The 20,575-nt window shown below is 53.0% G+C and overlaps 1 protein-coding gene across 1 annotated transcript in view; it reads right to left on the minus strand.

Annotated features, from left to right (window-relative positions):
- Hspg2 (heparan sulfate proteoglycan 2) overlaps positions 1-20,575 on the minus strand; it is a 101,327-nt gene that overhangs the window by 30,960 nt on the left and 49,792 nt on the right. The window contains exons 19-44 of the mRNA XM_038333914.2: positions 20,243-20,329; positions 20,105-20,163; positions 19,900-19,967; positions 18,988-19,128; positions 18,696-18,872; positions 18,409-18,588; positions 18,199-18,317; positions 17,726-17,837; positions 17,495-17,608; positions 17,284-17,411; positions 16,885-16,971; positions 16,315-16,364; positions 15,923-16,017; positions 15,558-15,698; positions 15,121-15,312; positions 8,447-8,539; positions 8,096-8,176; positions 7,743-7,973; positions 5,732-5,845; positions 4,424-4,551; positions 4,227-4,313; positions 2,625-2,683; positions 2,282-2,446; positions 2,074-2,184; positions 644-744; positions 377-557 (exon numbers count right to left, since the gene is read on the minus strand). Coding sequence (XP_038189842.1) covers positions 377-557; positions 644-744; positions 2,074-2,184; positions 2,282-2,446; positions 2,625-2,683; positions 4,227-4,313; positions 4,424-4,551; positions 5,732-5,845; positions 7,743-7,973; positions 8,096-8,176; positions 8,447-8,539; positions 15,121-15,312; positions 15,558-15,698; positions 15,923-16,017; positions 16,315-16,364; positions 16,885-16,971; positions 17,284-17,411; positions 17,495-17,608; positions 17,726-17,837; positions 18,199-18,317; positions 18,409-18,588; positions 18,696-18,872; positions 18,988-19,128; positions 19,900-19,967; positions 20,105-20,163; positions 20,243-20,329 — 3,101 coding nt within the window. The remainder of the gene's footprint in view (positions 1-376; positions 558-643; positions 745-2,073; positions 2,185-2,281; positions 2,447-2,624; positions 2,684-4,226; positions 4,314-4,423; positions 4,552-5,731; positions 5,846-7,742; positions 7,974-8,095; positions 8,177-8,446; positions 8,540-15,120; positions 15,313-15,557; positions 15,699-15,922; positions 16,018-16,314; positions 16,365-16,884; positions 16,972-17,283; positions 17,412-17,494; positions 17,609-17,725; positions 17,838-18,198; positions 18,318-18,408; positions 18,589-18,695; positions 18,873-18,987; positions 19,129-19,899; positions 19,968-20,104; positions 20,164-20,242; positions 20,330-20,575) is intronic.

Raw genomic sequence — 20,575 nt, forward strand, 5'->3', positions numbered from 1 at the left:
CCAGAGGGGGCTTTGAAAACTTCATGGGCCTTGTTGCTTCCTTATCTGAGGCCTGCCCATAGCGCTTTCCTTCCTCTGTTTCAGAAGAGGGTTCCCAATGCCGCCTGGACACCCTGGGATGACCTCCAACTGCTGGGATTACATCTTCCCCTCATTCTGTGCTCTCCAATCCCTCCGATCCCTCTTGCCCCTGGCATCTGTCACCATGCACAAGTGTCCTGTTTCTGCTCTTTCACTAGGGTTGCCTTAGTTACATTTCCCCCGACATACACTTTAGGAGGCCTGAGATACAATTTGTCCTTCTGTCTCCTGCTTCTTCAGAGCCTAGAGCACATAGAGATCCCTGGAGCCAGACTCAGATCACAACAAGGCATACCTTGAACATGCAGCGTGGCTGTGCCCTGGTCCATGGCGAACATGTTGGAGCCAGTACACACATAGGTGCCTGCATCACTTGGCTGCACGTTGCGGATGGTCAGGATGCCATTGAAGTCCATAGCACGAGAGGGCAGCTTCCCATTGTGTAGGCGGGTCCATACCAGGGTGTAGGCTGGAGACTGCAGGGCAGCATCAGGGTGAGGGACATGTGTAGGCTCCGGGAGCCCAAGAGACAGACTTCCCCCACCGCTCCCTTTCTGCTCACTTTGCTCTTGGCTGTGCAGATGAAGGTGACATCAGCTCCAGGTCGCACACTTTGGCTCCGTTGCTCCTCCACTGTCACTGTGATGGGCTTGCTGGGAGCCTCTATGAGTGGGAAGTCTCCAGTGAGCTCCACACCCCTGTTCTGTGTTCTGTTTCTGTGTTACTTCCTCTTAGGCCTGCTTTCCCCATCTCTTCTATGATACAGATCTTATTCTGGATCACTGGCTGGCCTGGAACTCACTACGTAGACCAGCATGGCATCAAACTCAGATCTGGATCTTCCTGCTTCTGTCCCTCGAGTAAGCTTACTCTCTTTTAAGATGGAGTCTCATGTACTGCAGGCTGGCTTCAAACTCCTTATGTAGCTAAGAAAGACCTTAAACTCTTGATCCTACTGCCTCAACCTCCCAAGTGCTGGAATTACAGGTTTGTACTACACACCTCGTTTTTATGTAATAAAATATATATTTTGAAAATTACATATTATACATAACATATATATATATATATATATATAAAATATTGCTATATAGTATGATATGTATAGATGCCTGCAGAGGTCAGAAGATGGTATTGGATCCTCTTGAAGCTGGAATTACAGTGATTGTAAGCCGCCTACACTGGAAGAGCAATGTAGGCTCTTAACCGCTGAGCCATATCTCCAGTCCCGACACCTAGTTTTTGTGTGGTTCAAATGCAAGACTTTGTGCATGGCTGGCAAGTCCTCTACCTGCTACGCCACATCCCCAGCCCACCTCCTCTGGGCATGTCTTCTTTTCTAGTATAGCTGGGTTGCCATTCCACCTCCCGGTGCATCCCTGGACCGCCCCCCACCCCCAACAACCCATGTCTCTCCCTGCTGGCACTGAACAGCCAGCATGTGGCCCAGCGGGAATGCACTGGTCCTAGTTCATCATCCCAGGCCACAAATGTGCTCTTAACACTTCACACTTCACTGCCACCAGCTTCTCCATCTGCTTCCAGTTTTAGGCCCCAGACAGCTACTTTTCACCTCCTCCCATCTCCCTCACCCTCCCTACCCGTCTTTCCACCTTACAGCCCATGGCTTCAACTTACACTTGTTCAGAAAGCTGAAGCTACCAAGTCAGGTGTATGTCTACCTTTCCCACCCCCAGTCTAACCCTTCCTTACTCCTCCCTGGTCCCTGAAGGACGGGACCATGATTCTGTATGCCCCCACCCCACTCTGCATTTCAGAACACTGGGCCCTTCCTTCCTCTTGTGCCACAGCCATCCCTGCCTCCTGTCACGGCTTCACAAGACAAATGTGTTCTAGAAATTTCCACAACTGAAAATGTCCCCTTTAGTTCCATTTACTTCCAAGATACTGTCCCATTGCTTACTTGACCTCTCTTCAGAGCTAAGATGTTTCCTTTATATGATTTTTCGAGACAGGGAAGCGGGGACTCACCAGTGACCAGGAGCTCAGCCCTGCTGTTGCTGGTGTGATGTAGGTTTCGGCAGGTGCAGATGTAGACACCAGCATCGGAGGGCTGCACGCTAGGGAAGTGGAGCTCAGAGCCTGGTGTGGGAAGAGGCTTGTCAGGGTCCAGGTCCACATGCCCCAGTGGGAACAGGACTGACTCATGGGTCAGAAGAGGCTGCAGGTCTGTGACTACCTTGATGCCGCTGCTGAGTACCGCTGGGTAAGGGCCGCCCATCTTCACGGGACCAGTAGAAGTAGTGAGGTGGACTCCCGTTGACCTGGCACCTCAGGGAGTGTGGGCCGCCTTGGGGAACCACACTCCGAGAGGGATGGACCTGAACCTCCAGGGAGTCTTTGGCTAATAGAGTGGGGGAAGGAGACCATTAAGCCAGAAAGGCCCCAGAATAAAGCGGTGTCCCTGACGCTTTGGTCTCCTGAAGCCGCAGGTCCCCTACCTCAGAACTCAATCTCTCATGCTCCCTTGGGTCATCTCCCAAGGTCAATCTCCCACCACCCTGGGTCATGGTCCTACTTACTCAGTGGCTGGCACCGGCCTCCTTGCACATTGGGGTTACCCACGTAGCCTGGGGCACACCTGTTAGGAGGAACGGGGACCAGCTCTGTAATCCCCAAGGGACCTAGTGTCTCACAGTGAACTTGAGAAGCCAGTTTCAGCCAGCTTCCCATGGTATGTAGAGGAAGCTCCGGATTCTAGAAGGACTCTGGGAACCAGAGACGTTCCAACACAGTGCCTTGGTGAGCTGAGACAGAAGTTGCTTATGGGCTGGGTAAGCTTGCTCGTCTCCAGGGAAGCATTCATTCAACAAACATTTATTAGGGAAGTATGCACCAGACACCACACTCAGTGTGGAGACACAAGAGGAGACACGGCAAGGTCCCTGGTTCGTGGACTAACCAGGAAAATGGCATAGAAACTGCACGTGAAGCCGGGCGGTGGTGGCGCACGCCTTTAATCCCAGCACTCGGGAGGCAGAGGCAGGCAGATCTCTGTGAGTTCGAGGCCAGCCTGGTCTACAAGAGCTAGTTCCAGGACAGGCACCAAAGCCACAGAGAAACCCTGTCTCGAAAAACCAAAAAAAAAAAAAAAAGAAACTGCACATGAAGTAAGGATGAAGAAGGGCCCAGGGGCCATATGGACCCAGGGAGGAGTGCGGATATAGCCCTGAGGTCGGAGAGACTACAAGCATGGCTTCTATGCTGCTATGGGCCCCCTGGGGTGGCGGCACACAGCTTCCAAAGAACTGATCACATCTGGAAATGTATATCTTGTAGCTGGTTTTCCCCCTCCCATTCATTTCCTATTTTGGGTTGCGACCTCTATTCCGACACAGACCTGCTCTGTTTGTCAGTTTATCCTTAGCAACCTCAGCACACGGAACACACAGTAGAGGCCCCAAAAAAGTGCATTGAGCCCTACATGGCAACCACTCCTGTAATTTGGAGGCTGAGGTTTCAGACCAGCCTGGATTACACGGAGCTGGAGGCCATCTTAGGTTTACACTGAGACCCTGTCTTAACCTGCCCACCTCCTACAAAAAGTGTTCAATAATTGTAAGAAGCTGAATCTCGAAGGCCAAGAGGGGTTAGCCAGGAAGGGGAGGATTTGGGGGCAAAAATGCCCTGCAGACAGGGACAGCACATAAAGACCTGAGTACTAGGGATTCAAGAAGTTGCCAGGTGTGTGGGCACATATCTGCAATCCCAGCACTAGGAGCAGTTCAGCCTGGGCTACGTGGTGAGGCCTGTGCCTTCAGTACAGCCTGGGCTACATGGTGAGGCCTGTGCCTTCAGTACAGCCTGGGCTACATGGCGAGGCCTGTGCCATCAGCACAGCCTGGGCTATATAGTGAGGCCTGTGAATTAATAATAAAACAAAACAAAAAGCCAAACAATTCAAGAAGTTTATCTCATCTGGAGTGAGGGCAGAGTGGGATAGCCATGCCTGAAGCATGGTCATAAGCCCCACCTCATTCCAAGGGCATGATGAGTATGGGAAGTGTTTGGGACAGGCAGGGCCATGGTCCTGGTAGAGGCTTTTCTGAGCCACACCCTTCAGGACGCTCACCTTGGAGTCTCTCATTTACCCCTTCTCTTTCCACTTCCTCCTGAAAACTTACTGCTCACAGTACTGGCCGGTGTAGCCAGGTTCGCAGGCGGTACAGCGGTATCCTCCGGCGGCAAGGCTCTCACAGGTGCGGGAGAACCTAGGGCAGGCAGACAAACGTCAGGCCCCAGGAGCCCACTCCCCCGCCCCAGGTCTTTCTTCCCCATCCTTCAGCAGGAGTTCATCCTTGGATCTGAGCAAGGTACACACATGTTCTCTGGGTTGGTCAGTGGGCAAGCACATGGCTGGCAGTCCTCAGGCGTCCCAGCCGTAGCATCTCCGTAGTAGCCGGTTGCGCACAGCTCACAGAACTCTCCGGCAGTGTTGTGCTGACATCGCTGTGGGGCACAAGGGTATCAGACACCAGCCATGAAGCAAAACTCAACAAAACACCCTCATCCAGAAACACCAAACCTACAGACTTGTCTTAAAGGAGAGTCATGGAGGGGCTGGAGAGATGGCTCAGTGGTTAAGAACACTGACTGCTCTTCCAGAGGACCCATATGGTAGCTCATACCTGCCTGTAACTCCAAGTTCAGGGGAACTAATACCCATGGCAAAATGCCAATGCATATTAAAAATTGTCATGAAAAATTAAATTATAGTGATGCCCATCAGCTCAGCAGTGCTGAAAAAAATACCCATAGGGATGCTGATAAACCAAAAAGTCCATCTAGGCCTGGGCTTGGGATGCACTGGTAGCCGAGCAGGGGGCAGGGAGAGGGTAGGGAGAGGAAATCAAGAGTTCCAGGTCATCCTTAGCTACCTAGTGAGTCAGCTCTGTCTCATGAAAAGAGTATGTGAGATTATTAATTATTATTAATTCCCGTGGAATTAAAGAAAAACAAAGGTATATAACTGGGCAGAGCCTTGAAGATACATGTTTCACTGTAATAAATACATGGAGGGGTACTGGAGAGATGGCACAGTGGTTAAGAACACTGGCTCCTCTTCTAGAGGACTAAGGTTCAATTCCTAGAACCCACATGGTGTCTCACAACCATCTCTAACTCTAGTGCAAAGAGATTTGACACCCTTTCCTGGACTCCATGGGCACCAGACATGCACATGGCACACAGATATATAAAATACCCACAAACATAAAAACTCAAACAATATGCAATCTCATCCAAAAATAGCCACATCTGTGGCTTTAACATAGTGTGTTCCTTGCTTCACTTTGAGTCTGGGACTCTGTCAACTCTGGCCATGTGCTTGTGAGCACACACACATACTACTTCAAGGAGTGGATGGAAAGGTGTATTTACCAAGGTTTGCTCCCCAGCACCACCACCACCAAAAACAAACAAAACCCCCAAAATCTGGCTCTTTTACAATAACACTAGCCACTTGGGAGCAAGCAATAAGGAACCATAGCTTTCTTTATAAAGAATGGTGTTCCATAGCTGGGGCTCCCCACCATCTTCACCTGCTCCACTCTGCCAGGTTCTGTCTTCTATGAACATCCCCCTCCCCATCCCGCTTCCCACCCCTGGCCTTGTCCTGCTTGCGTCTCACCGAGCAGGCTCCAGTCTCCGGGTGACACAGGTCAGAGTGGCCGTTGCATTCACACAACTCGCAGTGGCCAAGGTACAGTCCGCTCCCAGTGCGCGTGTAGCCTTGGGCACAGTCCTAGGGGACAGAGGAAAAGTTGGTCTCCATTGCCCACAGGGTTCCAGCCAGAGCCAGCAGATCTAGCCTCCTGTCCCTCCTGCATCTTCCAGTGTCTAGGCTCCACTGGCTCTAAGGGAGGTCACCCCAGGCTAGCCTCCATCCACAACCTCTCTTAAGAGCCCCCAGCCTGTCGCTCATCTTCATGTTCACGGCTTTAGAAGGAGACAGAGCTTGGTCTGCCCAGGCAGTGTTAGCTTAGTGAAAGGTAGTATATCCCAAATGGAGAACCCACCTCATTTCAAGACCTTGGTTCCTGAAAATCCTGATGGGAAAGGACTCAAAAGAAAAACATCACCGCTAAATGGAGAAGTGAGCTGGAGAGGCCCATGGGAGAAGGGGCCTTGAAGATATTTTTACATTTACTGTGTGTGTATGTGTGCCACAGTACATATATGGAGGTCAGAGGACAACTTGCAAGAATCAGTTCTCTTCTTCCACCATGTGGGTTCTGGGGAATAAACTTTGTTGGAGGTGCCTTTACCACCTAAGTCATCTTGTCAGTCTTTATCACTGGGTTTGCACTCCCAAAGTGCTGGGATTACAGGCGTGTACCACCAGTGATGGTTGATGGCAGGAAGTTACTGATGTTAAAAGCTAGCTTCTGAGATATACATATACACATCAATCTGAGCTGCATGAGCTCCTGCCTTGAAACTTCAAACCAAACCAAAACCAAAATCCAGCAAGTATAGCGATAGAGGCAGCACACAGCATCACGGACGCTGGTGCAGAGTGGAGTTGAAGGATCATAGGTCTGAAGGGCAGTCCTCTCTCTCTCCCTTCTGTGAAAGTTGCCAAGGGCCTCCTCTCCGCATTCCCAGGCCAGTTTATGGGCCTCTTGGGGCTGGGCTGCAACAATGTGCACAGGCACATCCCAAGAACTTCTCTTTCAGATGAGGCAATCTTGGGATCTTTGAAGAGCATGAACATCTACACTGGGATTTGAGAAGTCTGGGGCCCCAGAAAAGGCACACGGACATTAAAGTACAGAGAGACAGACTTGCAACAGCTGTACCCATTCCTGACATCCCCTGCTGCCCAGCTGGCAAGGGTCCTGTCATCTCATCAGATATTAAGTGGGACATTGTCATATGTAGGATAAACTCCTGTTTACCTGGAGCTCAAAGCTTGGGCCAGATCTATTAGAGGCTCCCAGGAGCTTCAAAGTGACAGCCCTCTGTCCGGCCTATTGACCCTCCACACAATACACCATGCTTTGATTTCTTTCTTTGTACCATCCATTTTGTCGACAGCAGACAGACACATCCTTGTCTGGCTCCGATTATAGCAGCGTGACGTCCCCACCTCAGGGCACTGTCCTAGGTTGGGCACAGTGACCCTGCTGCAGGCCTGGTCCCCATGTGCTCCTCCTTGCAAGCTCGTCCTCCCTTAAGCCTGCAGTGCCACCCATTCCATGCTATGCATCTGAGGCACGTCCCTGTCACGCATTCCACATCGTGCATCTGAGGCACGTCCCTGTCACCCATTCCGTGCTGTGTATCTGAGGCATGTCCCTGCTCAGCTCTGGGCCTTCTGTGCTTTTCTGGGTCTCCCCATCTGAAAGTGTGCCATTCTTTAGGCAGTGCTATCTAGTGGTTAGGACACAGATCTAGGTTCAGGTTCGTTCTCCACTCGGTGGCTGTATGCCCTTGGGTAAGGCGCCTATCCCTTGGACACTTTGCTTTTGTCAGTTAGAGAAATGGCTTGGCTACTGAGGAAGTGATTGCAGCAATGGAAGAGCAGAAGTTACCTGGCTCTGGGAGCAGTCACCGCCTACCGCAATGGTTACTGACCAAATCACCTTGTGCATACTATGGCACTGTCGCGAAAGCAGCCAGGCCAGCCACACACTCACCTGGCAGGACAACCCAACATAGCCTGGAGGGCAGCGGCATTCTTCCACCTCGAGGGCTCGGGGTCCACCAGAGGGTCCTGGCTGGGCCACTTCTAGGCTCACGGCGCTGATACTGGCTGCCCGTGGCACTGAGGAGAACGTGGCCCGAATCAGAAGTTCATCCAGATCTGCTAGGGCCATGAGCAAGTGCTCACGGGTGGCAGGCTGTCCATCTGGCCGCCGCCAGAACTCCTGGGGGTGCAAGGGAGGACAGCAAGTGTCAGTGGAAGCTCTGGGCTTGGTCTTCTGAACCTGTAGCCCTGCATACACTCTGCCAAGGGGAGGACAAGCGATCAAAGCCAAGTGCTACCTACCTCTCGGAAGATGATCTCATAGCTCTTTCTCTCTGGGCCCTGTGGCACTGGCTGGGAGGCCACCAACATGATGTTATTGCCCTGCAGAAATATCAGAAAGATTAGGCAGGGCATTTAGGGCTATTGGAGGCAGGGGTATCCACCACCTCCAGGCTCTCCAACCATTTGCCTCCCATCTGTCCATACCCCCAATCCCATGTGCCTGCCCCACTGCTCACATGCCCAGCAGCCTGCCTAAGATCGGAGTGAAAAGCCAGACAGGTAGGGGCAAAGGGCCCACATTGGGCTAGCTGGGTGTTGGAACATGGCTTCCATCTTCTGTCTGACGACTGTGGATTCTAACAAGCTCACCGTGATCTGGATATCGGGGTCCGAGAGCGGGCTACCCTGTGGCCCTGATGTGTAGGAGAGGGTATACCGTAGCTTCCCACCATAGGCCGCCACCTATGGGGAGATAAGATCACACAGGTGAGGGGCAGAGCCTCTGGCTCCCGTGTGTGGCACCCTAACCTCAGAAGGCCAGAACTTGTAACACAGAGAGCTGGGCAACAGGCCCTCTCTATCAGTTCCTCCCTAGCCTCACTCAGGGGAGGACTTCTCCATTCTCCATTGCCTGACACTCACAGTCAACAAGTCCTTTTTATGTGTAGGCATTTCCCACAGAATGACAAGAGCAACAACAGTGACTGCCAAGATCTGAAGTTTTAGCCCAGGGGTTGGAGCTGCACGGGCTCTGAGGCCTCATCTCTTGAACTACTTACTGGCTTTGAGTTCGCCTAGAATTCACTTCCTTCTTTCTTGTAAACTACATCCTTGTTCCTTCTCTCTGTCTTTTAAAGTATTTACTTTGTGTGTATGTGTGTGCCTATACATATGTACATGAGTACAATGAGCCTGGAGTGTACAGGAGCCTGTAGAGGTCAGAAGAGGCTTTGGATCCCTGGCACTGGAGATCCCCTGGCATTGGAGCTAGGGTTGTAAACCACCATGTGGGTGCTGGGAATTGAACCCAGGTCCTCTGAAAGAGCAGTCCATAATCTTTTTTTTTTTTTTTTTTTGGTTTTTCGAGACAGGGTTTCTCTGCAGCTTTAGAGCCTGTCCTGGAGCTAGCTCTTGTAGACCAGGCTGGTCTCGAACTCACAGAGATCCGCCTGCCTCTGCCTCCCAAGTGCTGGGATTAAAGGCATGCGCCACCACCGCCTGGCAGCAGTCCATAATCTTGACTGCTGAGCTATCTCTCCAGTCAGCTCCTTGTTCTCTTAAAAACAACAAAACAAATCTTTTACATTCAGGTCCCTCCCAACTGCAGAGGGGAGCAAGCCAGGCCTGCCCAGTCAACACAGTTCTGGATCAGGAAGACAGATGGGATAGGGTCAGTGCTAATGTGACTAAGCACGATGTGGCGTGGCATGGTGTGGCATGGCAGGGTGTGGTGTGTGCTCCTCTCCCTGGCTGGGGAAGGACCAATGCACTCAGCACAGAAAAATTCTCATCTCCCATGTGATCATAAGCTACAAAATGACACCAACTGAAAAAAAGCCCAATGAACACCTGGATACAGCCAGCGTCCCCAGACCTCATGGTTGTACAAGTCATTCTGTTTGCTTATTTGTTCGGTTTTTTGTTGTTGTTTTGTTTTCTTTTTTGTTTTTGTTTTTTTTAACCCATGGGCAAGTCAGCTGGACTTGTGTCTTTGTAGGCAGGACTAGAAGGCTTAGGTTTGTTGCCAAGGGCTTTCATCTTGGCAGCTGAGGTTCCGGTTCCGTCCACTGGACTTTCCTTCCTCTCCATCGTCAGGGCAGACAGCTGTCTGAAAACTACCCAGCACAGGGTGTCTCTCTGGTTCAAGTGTATTCATTCAGTGGGTGGACATTTATCAAACACCAACGGATGGCATTCCAGACCCTGGGTGACACAGGCCCCAGGGCCATTCTCTACCAACTCAGGGTGTGGTAAGGAACTCAGTGTAACCATATTACAACAGAAAGCCACTGGTTTCCTGTTTGTTTTGGATGCCAGTGAGTTCAGAGTTCCATCTGGGACCAGCTTTCTAGGAAGGGGAAGGCGTGTGCCACACAGGGATGCAAGACAAGGGTGACAGTGTGAAAGCCAGGGTTCAGACTTCAGCTCTGCTCTCTCACAACTGTGGGCAAGTTGCTCAGTCTGAGCCCGACTTTCCTCGTCCGCAAGTAGGAGTAAAAATAATACTTTGAGGGCACCCCGAGGACTACATGACCCAGGACACACACAGTGACACACTCATCTCAGTGCAGAGAATACACTTGAAGGCCGACATCTCTCCACCACTTCTGGTACCAACCCAGACTCTGGTAGACTCCCCTCGCATCACATCCCCTGGACCTGACTGGCCTAGCGAGGCCGCTGAATGTGGTTTCGCATGTATTATTCATACCATGACCCCTCCCCTGCTGCTGGAAGCCAGACCTAGGCCTTAAGAGTTCTACCACTGAGCCAAAGCCCCAACCCCTTGGTACTCACACTCTGAAGTGGCTCTCTCTGTCACGTGGGGACAAAGAGGCAAGGTGGAAACAGCATCAACATGAACACCAATGCCAGGGTAATAGTAACAACATTCCGGGCTGGAGAGATGGCGCAGTTGGCAAAGTGCTTATTGTGCAAGCTGGGGGACCTTCTAACACTGCTGAGACAGAGAGAGGCCGATCCCTGGGACTCCATGGCCAGTCAGCTCCCGGGCAATGAGAGATGTGCCCAAAATCCAAGGTGCGTGGGTGGGTGGTACTTTCTGAAGAATGACACCTGAAGTTGTCTTCTACCCTCCATAGGCTCAGGTGTGTGCACCACAGGCATGCACGTGCGCACACGCACGCGTGCACGCACGCACGCATACAGAAAGTGACATCCAGAATGTAGGATGGGTAAATGAAAACAGTGAAGAGTTCGGGGAGGCCTGCGTGCCTCTACAGTGGCAATACAGCATACAGCAAGTGCTTAATGAGTGCACACTAGGTACAGCGACCCTCTGATAGCTGAGGACCCTCTGACTACCTACGACCCTTCCACTTCCTGGTTACCTTGTTCCCTACGAAGGCTCGGGGCAGCTGCCAGTAATAGAGGCTTCCGGGCAGCAGAGAGAAGCCCTCATAGGAGAGTGCGAACTGGAGAGAAGAACGGAAGGTAAGAACGGGGCACAGGCACCCCAGCAGGGACTCGGGACCCACCCAAACTCTACAGCGCAGGCCCACCATGCTTTCTGGGAAACCTGCTTCCCGCTCTGGGTCCAGGTCCTCCGGCTGCCCTTGGTCTGTTTTGCCTCACACATGCTGTGTCCTTCCGGTAGACCCCGAGATCAATGGGACACACTGTAAACACTTGAAAACTCAGTGGCTCTTTTGCACACCTATTTTTAGATGTAGATGGAGTTGAATGTGGGTATATATGTTTAATCATAGCATTTGGAGGCAGAAGCAGGCGGGTCTCTGAGTTTGAGGACAGTCTGGTCTATACAGTGAGTTTCCGCATAGCCACAGGTATATAAGTGAGGTCTTTTTTTTTTTTTTTTTTCAGATAGGGTTTCTGTGTGTAATTTGCTCTGTAGACGAGGCTAGCAGAGATCCTTCTGCCTCTGCCTCCCAAGTGCTGGGATTAGAGGTGTGCATGACCTACCGCCTAGCATGTGAGAGCCTGTGCAAAAAAAAAAAAGGAAGAAAGAAAAAAGTAGCCAGAAAAAAATTATGTAGCCAGAGGGCTGTGGATGTAACTCAGTTAGTAGTGTTTACCCAAGTTGCACGAAGCCCTAGGTTCCATCCTAAACATGGGATAAATGGCATAGCAGTACATATCATTATCCCAGGACTCAGGAGGTACAGGCAGTAAGATCAGAAGTTCAAGGCTATCCTTGGCTATAAAGTGGCCAGCCTAGGCTACATGGGACTATCTCAAAAAGGTAGAAAGTAGTTGGATATGGAAGTATATGCCTTTAATCTCAATACTTGGGAGGCAGAGACAGGAGGATGGACACAAGTTCAAGGCCAACCTGCAACCTCCATATAGGGAGACCCTGTCTCAAAAACTAAAACAAAACAAAAACAAACAAACAAACAAACAAAAAACCCAAAACAAAACAAAAAAAAAAACCAGGCAGACATGGTTATTATCCCAGCACTTGAGAGGCTAAGATAAGGATTCTGAACTTGAGGTCCGGCCAGGGCCATTGTGAGACTCCGTCTCAAAACATAAGCACAACTATGATTGACTTGGTATCTGGTGAAGTTAAAGTGACATCTGAAGTCAATGATGGTCCAGAGAGTCTCAGGAAATATCAAACTAGTTTGGAATGACCAGAGTCTAGGAAGCATGGTGGGCCGGTCCTTCAGTGAGTGACTTGGTACATACCTGAGAGCCTGCTGAGGAAGACAGAGAAGTGGAGATAGAGGAGGAAGAGGAAGAAGAGGGGGGACCTGCTCGTAGAGCGGCGGTTAGCTTGGGCTGAGGGTGCAGCCCATGAGCAGGGGGTTGGGGGTGGGCAGCAAAACTGGCAAGGAGCTGCCAGATCTCAGCATCCACCCGCCTCTGAGCCTCATCCACCTGGGGGAAAGGAAGGATAGATGACAAGAACAGATGGACAGAAAGACACCGTGAGGCTCTGCCTTACCCCAGGCTGCACCAGCCTTATCCAGTTCCCCAGTGTGGGCCACCCCCCTCCCACCCCCTCCGCGTCCTTTGCCTTTTTAGTCCTAGGACTCAGGCGGAGCATCCTGGGATGAGTAGCTGGAAGTAGGCTGGGTCTGCTGGGGAGGAATCCTGCCCAGGGTGTCCCACAAGGGAAGGACAGAAAGTTCTGTACAGTCAGGGCTGACAGCCATGTGAGTGTGGAGGAGGGACAGCTTCCCACATCACTACAAAATCCATTCTGGGGCGTATGTAGAACACTGGAGTATGCTGGCCTGGACAGGCAGGGTAGGCAGATGTGGCCCAGGAAAACCTGAGTCTTGGTTCAAGGTCTGATTTCTTGGTCCCCAGACACAGCCTGCCCTGCCCTAGGTTACCTGTGATGCCCGCTGTGCCCGGCCCCTGCCCTCTGGGCCCCCAAGGATCCTTCCAGTAGTCACTGCTGCCCGCCACTGTTCCTCTGAGAGGGATGTGCGGTTCTGATGGGGTGGAAGTCACAGGCCAGCTCAGCCCTCACAGGGCTCAGACCTGGAGCCATGAACAGCCCTTTCCCCAAACATGGTGTCAGCAAGGACGGCCACAGTGATTGCTTAGGGAGGCATGCCTTATCTCTAGGGCAGCACACAGGGTCACTCCAGGCTACTAGAAGGGCACATGCTGGCAAATACATGGAGAAACTGGGGAGCTAGAAACAGTCACACGAATTAACATCAAGTTAGTTTTCCTGTCGGCAGACCTCCAACTATTGTGGCACCAACTATAAACACACCACATGGCTGGTGGGGCACAGCAAAGAACATGCCCCTCCGGACTCTCCTAGCAGCAGTACAGGCTCAAGCAGGGCATCCATGGGTACAGGACATCTCCCATGCAGGGCTGAGGGCAGCCATGGACACATCCTGTGTGGCAACCCCATTTCGCACCACTCAATGAGGGCATACCTGGTGAGCCCGGCGTAGCCGTGCAAAGTGAGCCTCCCTCTGTGGGGCAGCAAGAGGCACCAGGGGAGGAGACAGAGAAAGGTCTGAGGGAGGCCAGGAGAGAAGGAACCAAGAGGAGGAAGGCACCAGAAGGCAGCCGAGTTGGTCAGGGGTGGCGGCATCTCTTTCCCTCTAAGGAGCAGGGACTGGAAAGCCACCAAGCCCCACTGCTGATGGGATTAAAGTGTGGCTGATTGGGTACTGGCCTCTGCTGGTGGGGGACTTACACACTAAGTAAGTCCCACTTGTCCTGGTACCATAGCCTTGACTGAGGACCACACGTGGCTGTTTTGGAGTTCACCTCTTATTTATTGTTTTTATTCTTTTTTTAAATATTTATTTATTATGTATATAATATTCTTTTTTAAATTTTATTTATTTATTATGTATACAATATTCTGTCTGTGTGTATGCCTGCAGGCCAGAAGAGGGCACCAGACCCCACTACAGATGGTTGTGAGCCACCATGTGGTTGCTGAGAATTGAACTCAGGACCTTTGGAAGAGCAGGCAATGCTCTTAACCGCTGAGCCATCTCTCCAGCCCTATTGTTTTTATTCTTGTGCATTGGTGTTTTGCCTGCATGGATGCCTATGTGAAGTTGTTGGATTCCCTGGAACTGGAGTTACAGAAGGTTGTGAGCTGCCATGTGGGTGCTGGGAATCGAACCCGGTCCTCTGGGAGAGCAGCCAGTGCTCTTAACCTCTGAGCCATCTCTCCAGCCCCCTGGAATTCACCTCTTAGATGTTGCCCTTCACAAGACCATCCTTGACGATGCTGCCTTCCTAGCAGATCTTGCTTCAACGTCAAAAGGACGGCTCTCTTGCTTAGCTCAGCTTTTTAAGGGCAGGTCTGACCTGGGTGTAAATCCCGCCACTATTGACCACTAGCTGTGGGACTCAGATCACATTCTTGGCTTCTCTAGCCTTACTTCCCTCTACTAGGAAACGGCAGCAAGGCTGCCTGGTTCACACAGCCGTAACTTAAGATGCCTGTATGAGCGTGTAGTCAGAGCTCGATAGAAATGACCCGAGAATCACCATGCCGGCATCCAGCACTCTGCCTGCAACCCCCAGCACAGATAAGCCATGGGGGGGTCCACACTGAAACTGTGTCACTGTGCATGTGTTGCAGCCTATGCCGAAAGTGCAATTGTCACCAGTAAGCTGAGCACTCAGTGTGTGTCAGGGGAAATCCTCCCAGTCACCCTGGGCTGGGGAGGTCGGGTCAGGTGTCCAGCTATGAACAGCGCAGCTGAGAGATGTAAAGTGAGGTCTGCAGGACCCAAAAGGCCACATGACATGGCAGCCATGACCCCATGCTGACTCCATGTTCAGCATGGACCTCGCTTAGAGCTGGCACTCGGGAGGGGCTGCAGGCCCCACTTAGGTCTTACCTTGTCTCCCTGGTATGTGTCCGGAAGTTGCCAGTAGAAGGACTCCTGGCCAAGCTGGGCAAAGTTGCCAAAAGAGAGCTGGGGCCCACCAGGCACCGATTCCACGGTGAAGCCTCCTGTCAGCTGGCTGTTGCGCTGCGGGTTCACCAGGGCAAAGCCTTGGAAGTCCCCAGGAGCAAAGTGGGTGGAGATCTGGCAGCAGGGGGAAAAACAGGGGTCAGCTAGGTGAGGGCTCAGACATACCAGGATGGACAGGGCAGGACATGGGGTTCGCTGAGACCAGGACTGAGGGAGACATGATGGAAGGGGTAGACATCGGGGCTAATGAAGGGGTGTGCTCAGCGCCGAGATGAGCAATAACGGAGGCCCAGAGATGGGTATCCTTTCGGAAGGTTGGCACTCAGCTCGGACAGTGCTCCCGACCTTCAGGCTCTTACCTGGTGGCGAGAGTAGGAGGAGCTGGCACACTGCTGGGTGACACCCATACAGAAACAGGGCAGGCAGCCTTCTGGGTTGCTGGAACTCAGGTAGAAGTGGTGGGGCCGGCAGTGGCTGCAGGTAAGGCCTTCCACCTGGGCCTGGGAAAGATGGAAAAAAAGATGTGTGAAGGGACTCAGGAGTGTCTGCTGGACCCTAAAAGCCGTTGAAGCCAGCCCTCCCAACCATTTCTAGCAGTTGTGAGCAGATCTGTCTACCCATCCCACGACCAGGGTTGAGGATCCCCTCAGGTACCATCTGACTTCTATTCAGCCCCAGGGGTGGACTGAGCTGGACCTCATAGAAGGCAGGACTTTGAACTCACCTTGCATTGGCACTGACCAGCGGCGTCACACTGGCTGCTGACACTGCCATGGGGGTCACAGCCACAGCCTAGTCCCTCTGGAACCTGACCATCTCCTGAAGTGTAAAGAAGCCACAGATGGCATCCTCAAACCAGACACCAAACACCCCAATCTCTGCCCCTCTCTAAACCTGTCTGTTACTCAACAGAAGCAGGACCTCTACCTGCTTCTGGGGATGTGGGCGGTGCCTCTTCCCAACACCACGTGACAGATGGAGAAGCCAAGAATCAAAAAGGTAAAGCCACCTCTCCCAGGTCCCAGGGATACAAAGGGCCTGTCCTGGCTCCCCCTGGAAAGAAAAGCACCCCCACCCCCGCCTGCCATGCCCTCCCAAGTCTGCAATTCTACTCACTGTAGCAGGGCTGGCCCTGACTGGGGTTACCATGGTAACCTGGGGCACACCTACAGAGAGAGAGAGAGAAAGTGGAGTCCTGGGAAACTGGTGAAGAGCCTAGGTCCAAGGGGGATCTGGGCTTGGACTCAGTGACCCCCACTGTCAGCCGTGTGCGCCCATTTGATAGATGAAGCATGGGGGAGACCAAAGCAAGGGTGGGTCCAAGGCACAGCCAATGAGTTGATTCCATCAGGCCTTGACTCAAAAGGTCAAGATCAAGAGACCTAATGTTCGGCTTGGTGGTGTGAGCCTAAAGCATGTCCAGGAGAGGGAGGTAGGAAGTAGTTCAAAGCTATACATGGCCACATAATGAGTTTGTAGATAGCCTGGACTATGTGAAACTCTGTATCAAAATAGCCAAACAGCAAAGGGTCTAGTGGGAAGGCTCTGGCCTGGGTAAGACAAACGTCGGGCTGGGAGGTGGGCAGCAGGCCGATGCCAGGCTAAAGGGTGCGGCTCACAAAGAGGAGAGCTGATGGCTCAGGTAGACCTTCCTGGGTCCCCGGCACTCCCCTCCACCCATCTCACCTCTCACAGTGACGCCCGCTGTGGCCTGGTGAGCATGAGTCACAGGTGGGGTGACCATCTGTGTCCAGGAAGCAAGTATGGGCAGCTCTGAGAAAGGGGGAAAGTTCCATCAGTAAGACATCGACTACGCCTACCGGGCTCTCTCACAGACCAGGCAGGCGGGTTAAGTCTATGCCAAGAGTTCCTGTCTCACCACCTCCCTCAGTTCTACTCAGGGGCTAAGGTGGGTACGCGGTCCCCATTTAGGAAACTAGGGCTTTGAAAGCGAGGCTATCTGTCCCCAGTGACACACTGAGAAGTGGCTAACCAGGATTTAACTATAGCCTCTCCCCAGTGCTGGGCAAGAAAGAAGGTAGGAAGGGCGGTAGGTACTTCAGGAAGAGTGGGGCCCAGACTCACTGGCCAGCAGCAGCGGCTCCATAGCATGGGCAGGGCTGGCAGTCCTGTGGTGTGCCCCGCTGGGCATCCCCATAGTACCCTGGCTGACACTGCTCACAGCGATCGCCCACCGTGTGGTGCTGGCAGCTCTGGGGAGACATAGGGCAGATTGAGGCCAGGCCTCTGGAAGCCAAGGCTCTCTGAGGATTGAGAGTGAAGGGGCAGGGCTCACCTGGCAAATACCAGTCTCGGGCTCACAGACCTCCGAGTGGCCATGGCAGTTGCAGCGTTCACAGGTGCCCAGGTAGAGCCCGCTGGGCACGCGTGTGTAGCCTGTGTCACAGTCCTGGGAACAGAAAGATCACCGGTGGGGGGGGCTGACCATATGGGGAGAGACAAAGGAGGACAGGCCAGCAAGCACTGTGAGGGAAGTTGGGTGGAGAGGTGGGGGACCCAGGCTCACCTGGCAGGAAGGACCGCGGTACCCGGGTGGACAGGTACACTGTTCTACTTCCAACGCTGAGTCCTGGCCGGTGTTCTCCGGCACAGCCATGTCCATGCTAATGCCAGAGATCCTGGATGTGACAAGACACACGGTGAAGGGATGCTCACTGTGTCCTGGGAATACCCAGAGTCCTGAGCTCCATCACCACGTGGCCTTCATTCTTCTGCAGTCTCCTGGGCTGCGGCCAACCACTCACATCTGCTGCTTCCTCCAAAGGGCTACCCTCTCCCCCTCCTCGCCTGGACATGCTAAACTACCCAGCTCCTCTGGGGACTGCTGGAAAGCTGATTCGGGAGACACTGGTCCCCAGCTTCTTAGGATTCTGTAAGGGAGGCAGCAGCGTGCTCTCTGTTCTACTGGCAAAGTGTGAGGGGCTATACTATGTTTCTGTTCAGTCTGGAGAACCCTCTGCCCGGCCCTGGCCCCGCTACCTGCTCTCGGCCGGATGCTGGGTGTAGGACGCTTGGATGAGGAGGATGTCGATGTCTGCCAGGGCCATCAGCAGGTGCTCCCTTGTGGCTGGCTGCCCATCAGAACGCTGCCAGGCTTGCTGTCAAGGAAACAACATACGATCCATTCCTGTCCTCCTTTGTGCTGAGGCCCCGAAAGAGAGGAACAAGAAGGGATGGGATGGGGCTCACCTCTCGGAAGGGCACTATGAAGTTGGTGGGCTGCCCGGGGCTGGGATCCCGTGAGGTATGGTGCTCCAACATGATGCCATTCCCCTGCAGTACCACCAGTGGTTGTCTGTGCAGGGGTGCAGAACTGGGCTGGGGCCGCTGGGTTACGGTGAAGCGCAGCTCTCCTCCATAGGAGGTCACCTGAGCCGGGGTGGACAGGTTTTCAGTTGGAGACGTCAGTCAGGTCAGGCCATGTTCTTGCTATCCTCTTAATGCCCTGCCTGTCTTGTTCCTCTGACCCCACCCACCATGTCTCCTCGGAAGCTGGCGGGAAGGCTCCAGAAGTAGGGTCCAGACAGGAGGTTGTGGAAGGAGGAGAACAACAGCTCCCCAGGTGCAGGGGATGAGATACCCTCACTGGTGATGTGGGAACCTGCGGCATTCGTCAGGCTGAACTGAGAGGGCTGTTCGGAAGCCCCGAGTACCTGAAAATGTTGGAAAGGGGCAATGGTGGTGGTGGTAGTGGTGGTGGGACCCACCCTTTGTCCCCCCAGCCCCGGGCATGGCTGTCCCGTCCAGCTGCCACTCTCCTATGGGTACCTGGGCACGGTTCCAGGAGGAGCTGCTGCATTGGCGACTGACTCCCATGCAGAAGCACTTGAGGCAGCCATCAGGGTTCTGCTTGCTCAGGTGGAAGAAGCCATCTGAGCACTCATTGCACAAGCGCCCCACCACATTGTTCTGTGGACACAGAGTCAGGAGCTGCAGGATGGCCCCTGGGAGACGCTGCCTCGAACTAGCAGCTGAATCCACCCACGGTCTAGATGGGGGTCCCAGAGCACCATGGAAAACACATATGTGTGAGGCATCACCGCCACCAGCACAATCACCGCCAGATCATGGGTGCTTACGGAAACCGCTCTCCCTTTTCTCATTGGCTAAGAAGCTCACAAATAAGTTAGGATTTGAAACAAAGCAAGTCAGTTGGATTGACTACCATGACAACTTATGATGGAGAATTCCATGTACCGTGCGAGTGCCTCTTCAGCCACCTCACTCAACTTGCATTAGAGCCTTGAGAGGAAGGTGGAGATTTCTCTATCCTCACAAAAGTGAGGCTTGAGACATGGTCTCTCAGTGTGTTTATCTACTCCTCGTTACAAGATTGGGAGTGCCTGACTGCGAAGCTGGCCCGGCTCCTTTCTCCACTGACATCTGGGTCTCCCACTACTGCTGTGACATCAACACGAGACCTGACAGAGTGATGCAAGAGAGAGCCAGCTGCTGAGGGCATGTCAGGAAACTGAACTCGGGGTGGCCGACTCCTTAACCAGTGCTCCTGCCCAAGGCCGGGACTTCCCTCATGGTATAGAAGACCAGCCAGCCTGGCCTATGGACCTCAGGCAAGGCCAGCGTCCACTCGCCAAGGTACCAGAGAGGGTAGGCTCTCCTTCCTCCCTTGGCCACAGTTAGGCTAGGATCACGGTCTTGGAGAGAGTAGAGCGCATATACCTTACAGCGGCAGGCCTCTCCCGTGGTGCTCAGGCTGCCTCGCTCGTCACAGCGCACGATTTCCTGGGCTGGAAGCAGAAGGAAAGCATTGGCAGGATGGGTTAGATGGGTGGCTCTCTCTCCAGGGATTCTGGGCATGGACTGAGAAGGGGCAGAGGTGACCCCCGCCCAGCAGGTTATGAGAAGAGGTGGTCACAATACTCACTGGTGGGTCTGCACTTCCCGCCTGGCTGGATGGGGTTGCCTTCATAGCCAGGGGCACAGCTGGGGGAGACAACATTGTCACACCCAGCCTGGGCATCCTGTCTCCACGACCCCCAACCCGATCCTATTAGCTCCTCACCTTTCACAGCGACGGCCACTGTAGCCTGGGGCACAAGCATCACAGGTGGCTTGGCCATCCGTGTCCAGAAAGCAAGTGTCTGAGAATCTGTGGGGAAGGGTAGAACTGGGGGTCTGACATGCTCACACCAGGAAATGACCTCTGTTCCCACAGACACATGGAGAGGCGTGATGCCATCTCCCGGTCCCTGTTCTTCCTCTGTGGCCTCATAGCAATCATAGGACAGGAGATGGGCCCATTATACAGAAAGGGAAAATGAGGTCCACAAGAGATCAAAGAGCATGGGGCAACTCAGCAAGAAGGTCAGGACTGAAATCCATGTGGGTACTCAGT

This window comes from Arvicola amphibius, chromosome 6 (genome assembly GCF_903992535.2).
Source record: "Arvicola amphibius chromosome 6, mArvAmp1.2, whole genome shotgun sequence".
Lineage (NCBI taxonomy): Eukaryota > Metazoa > Chordata > Mammalia > Rodentia > Cricetidae > Arvicola > Arvicola amphibius.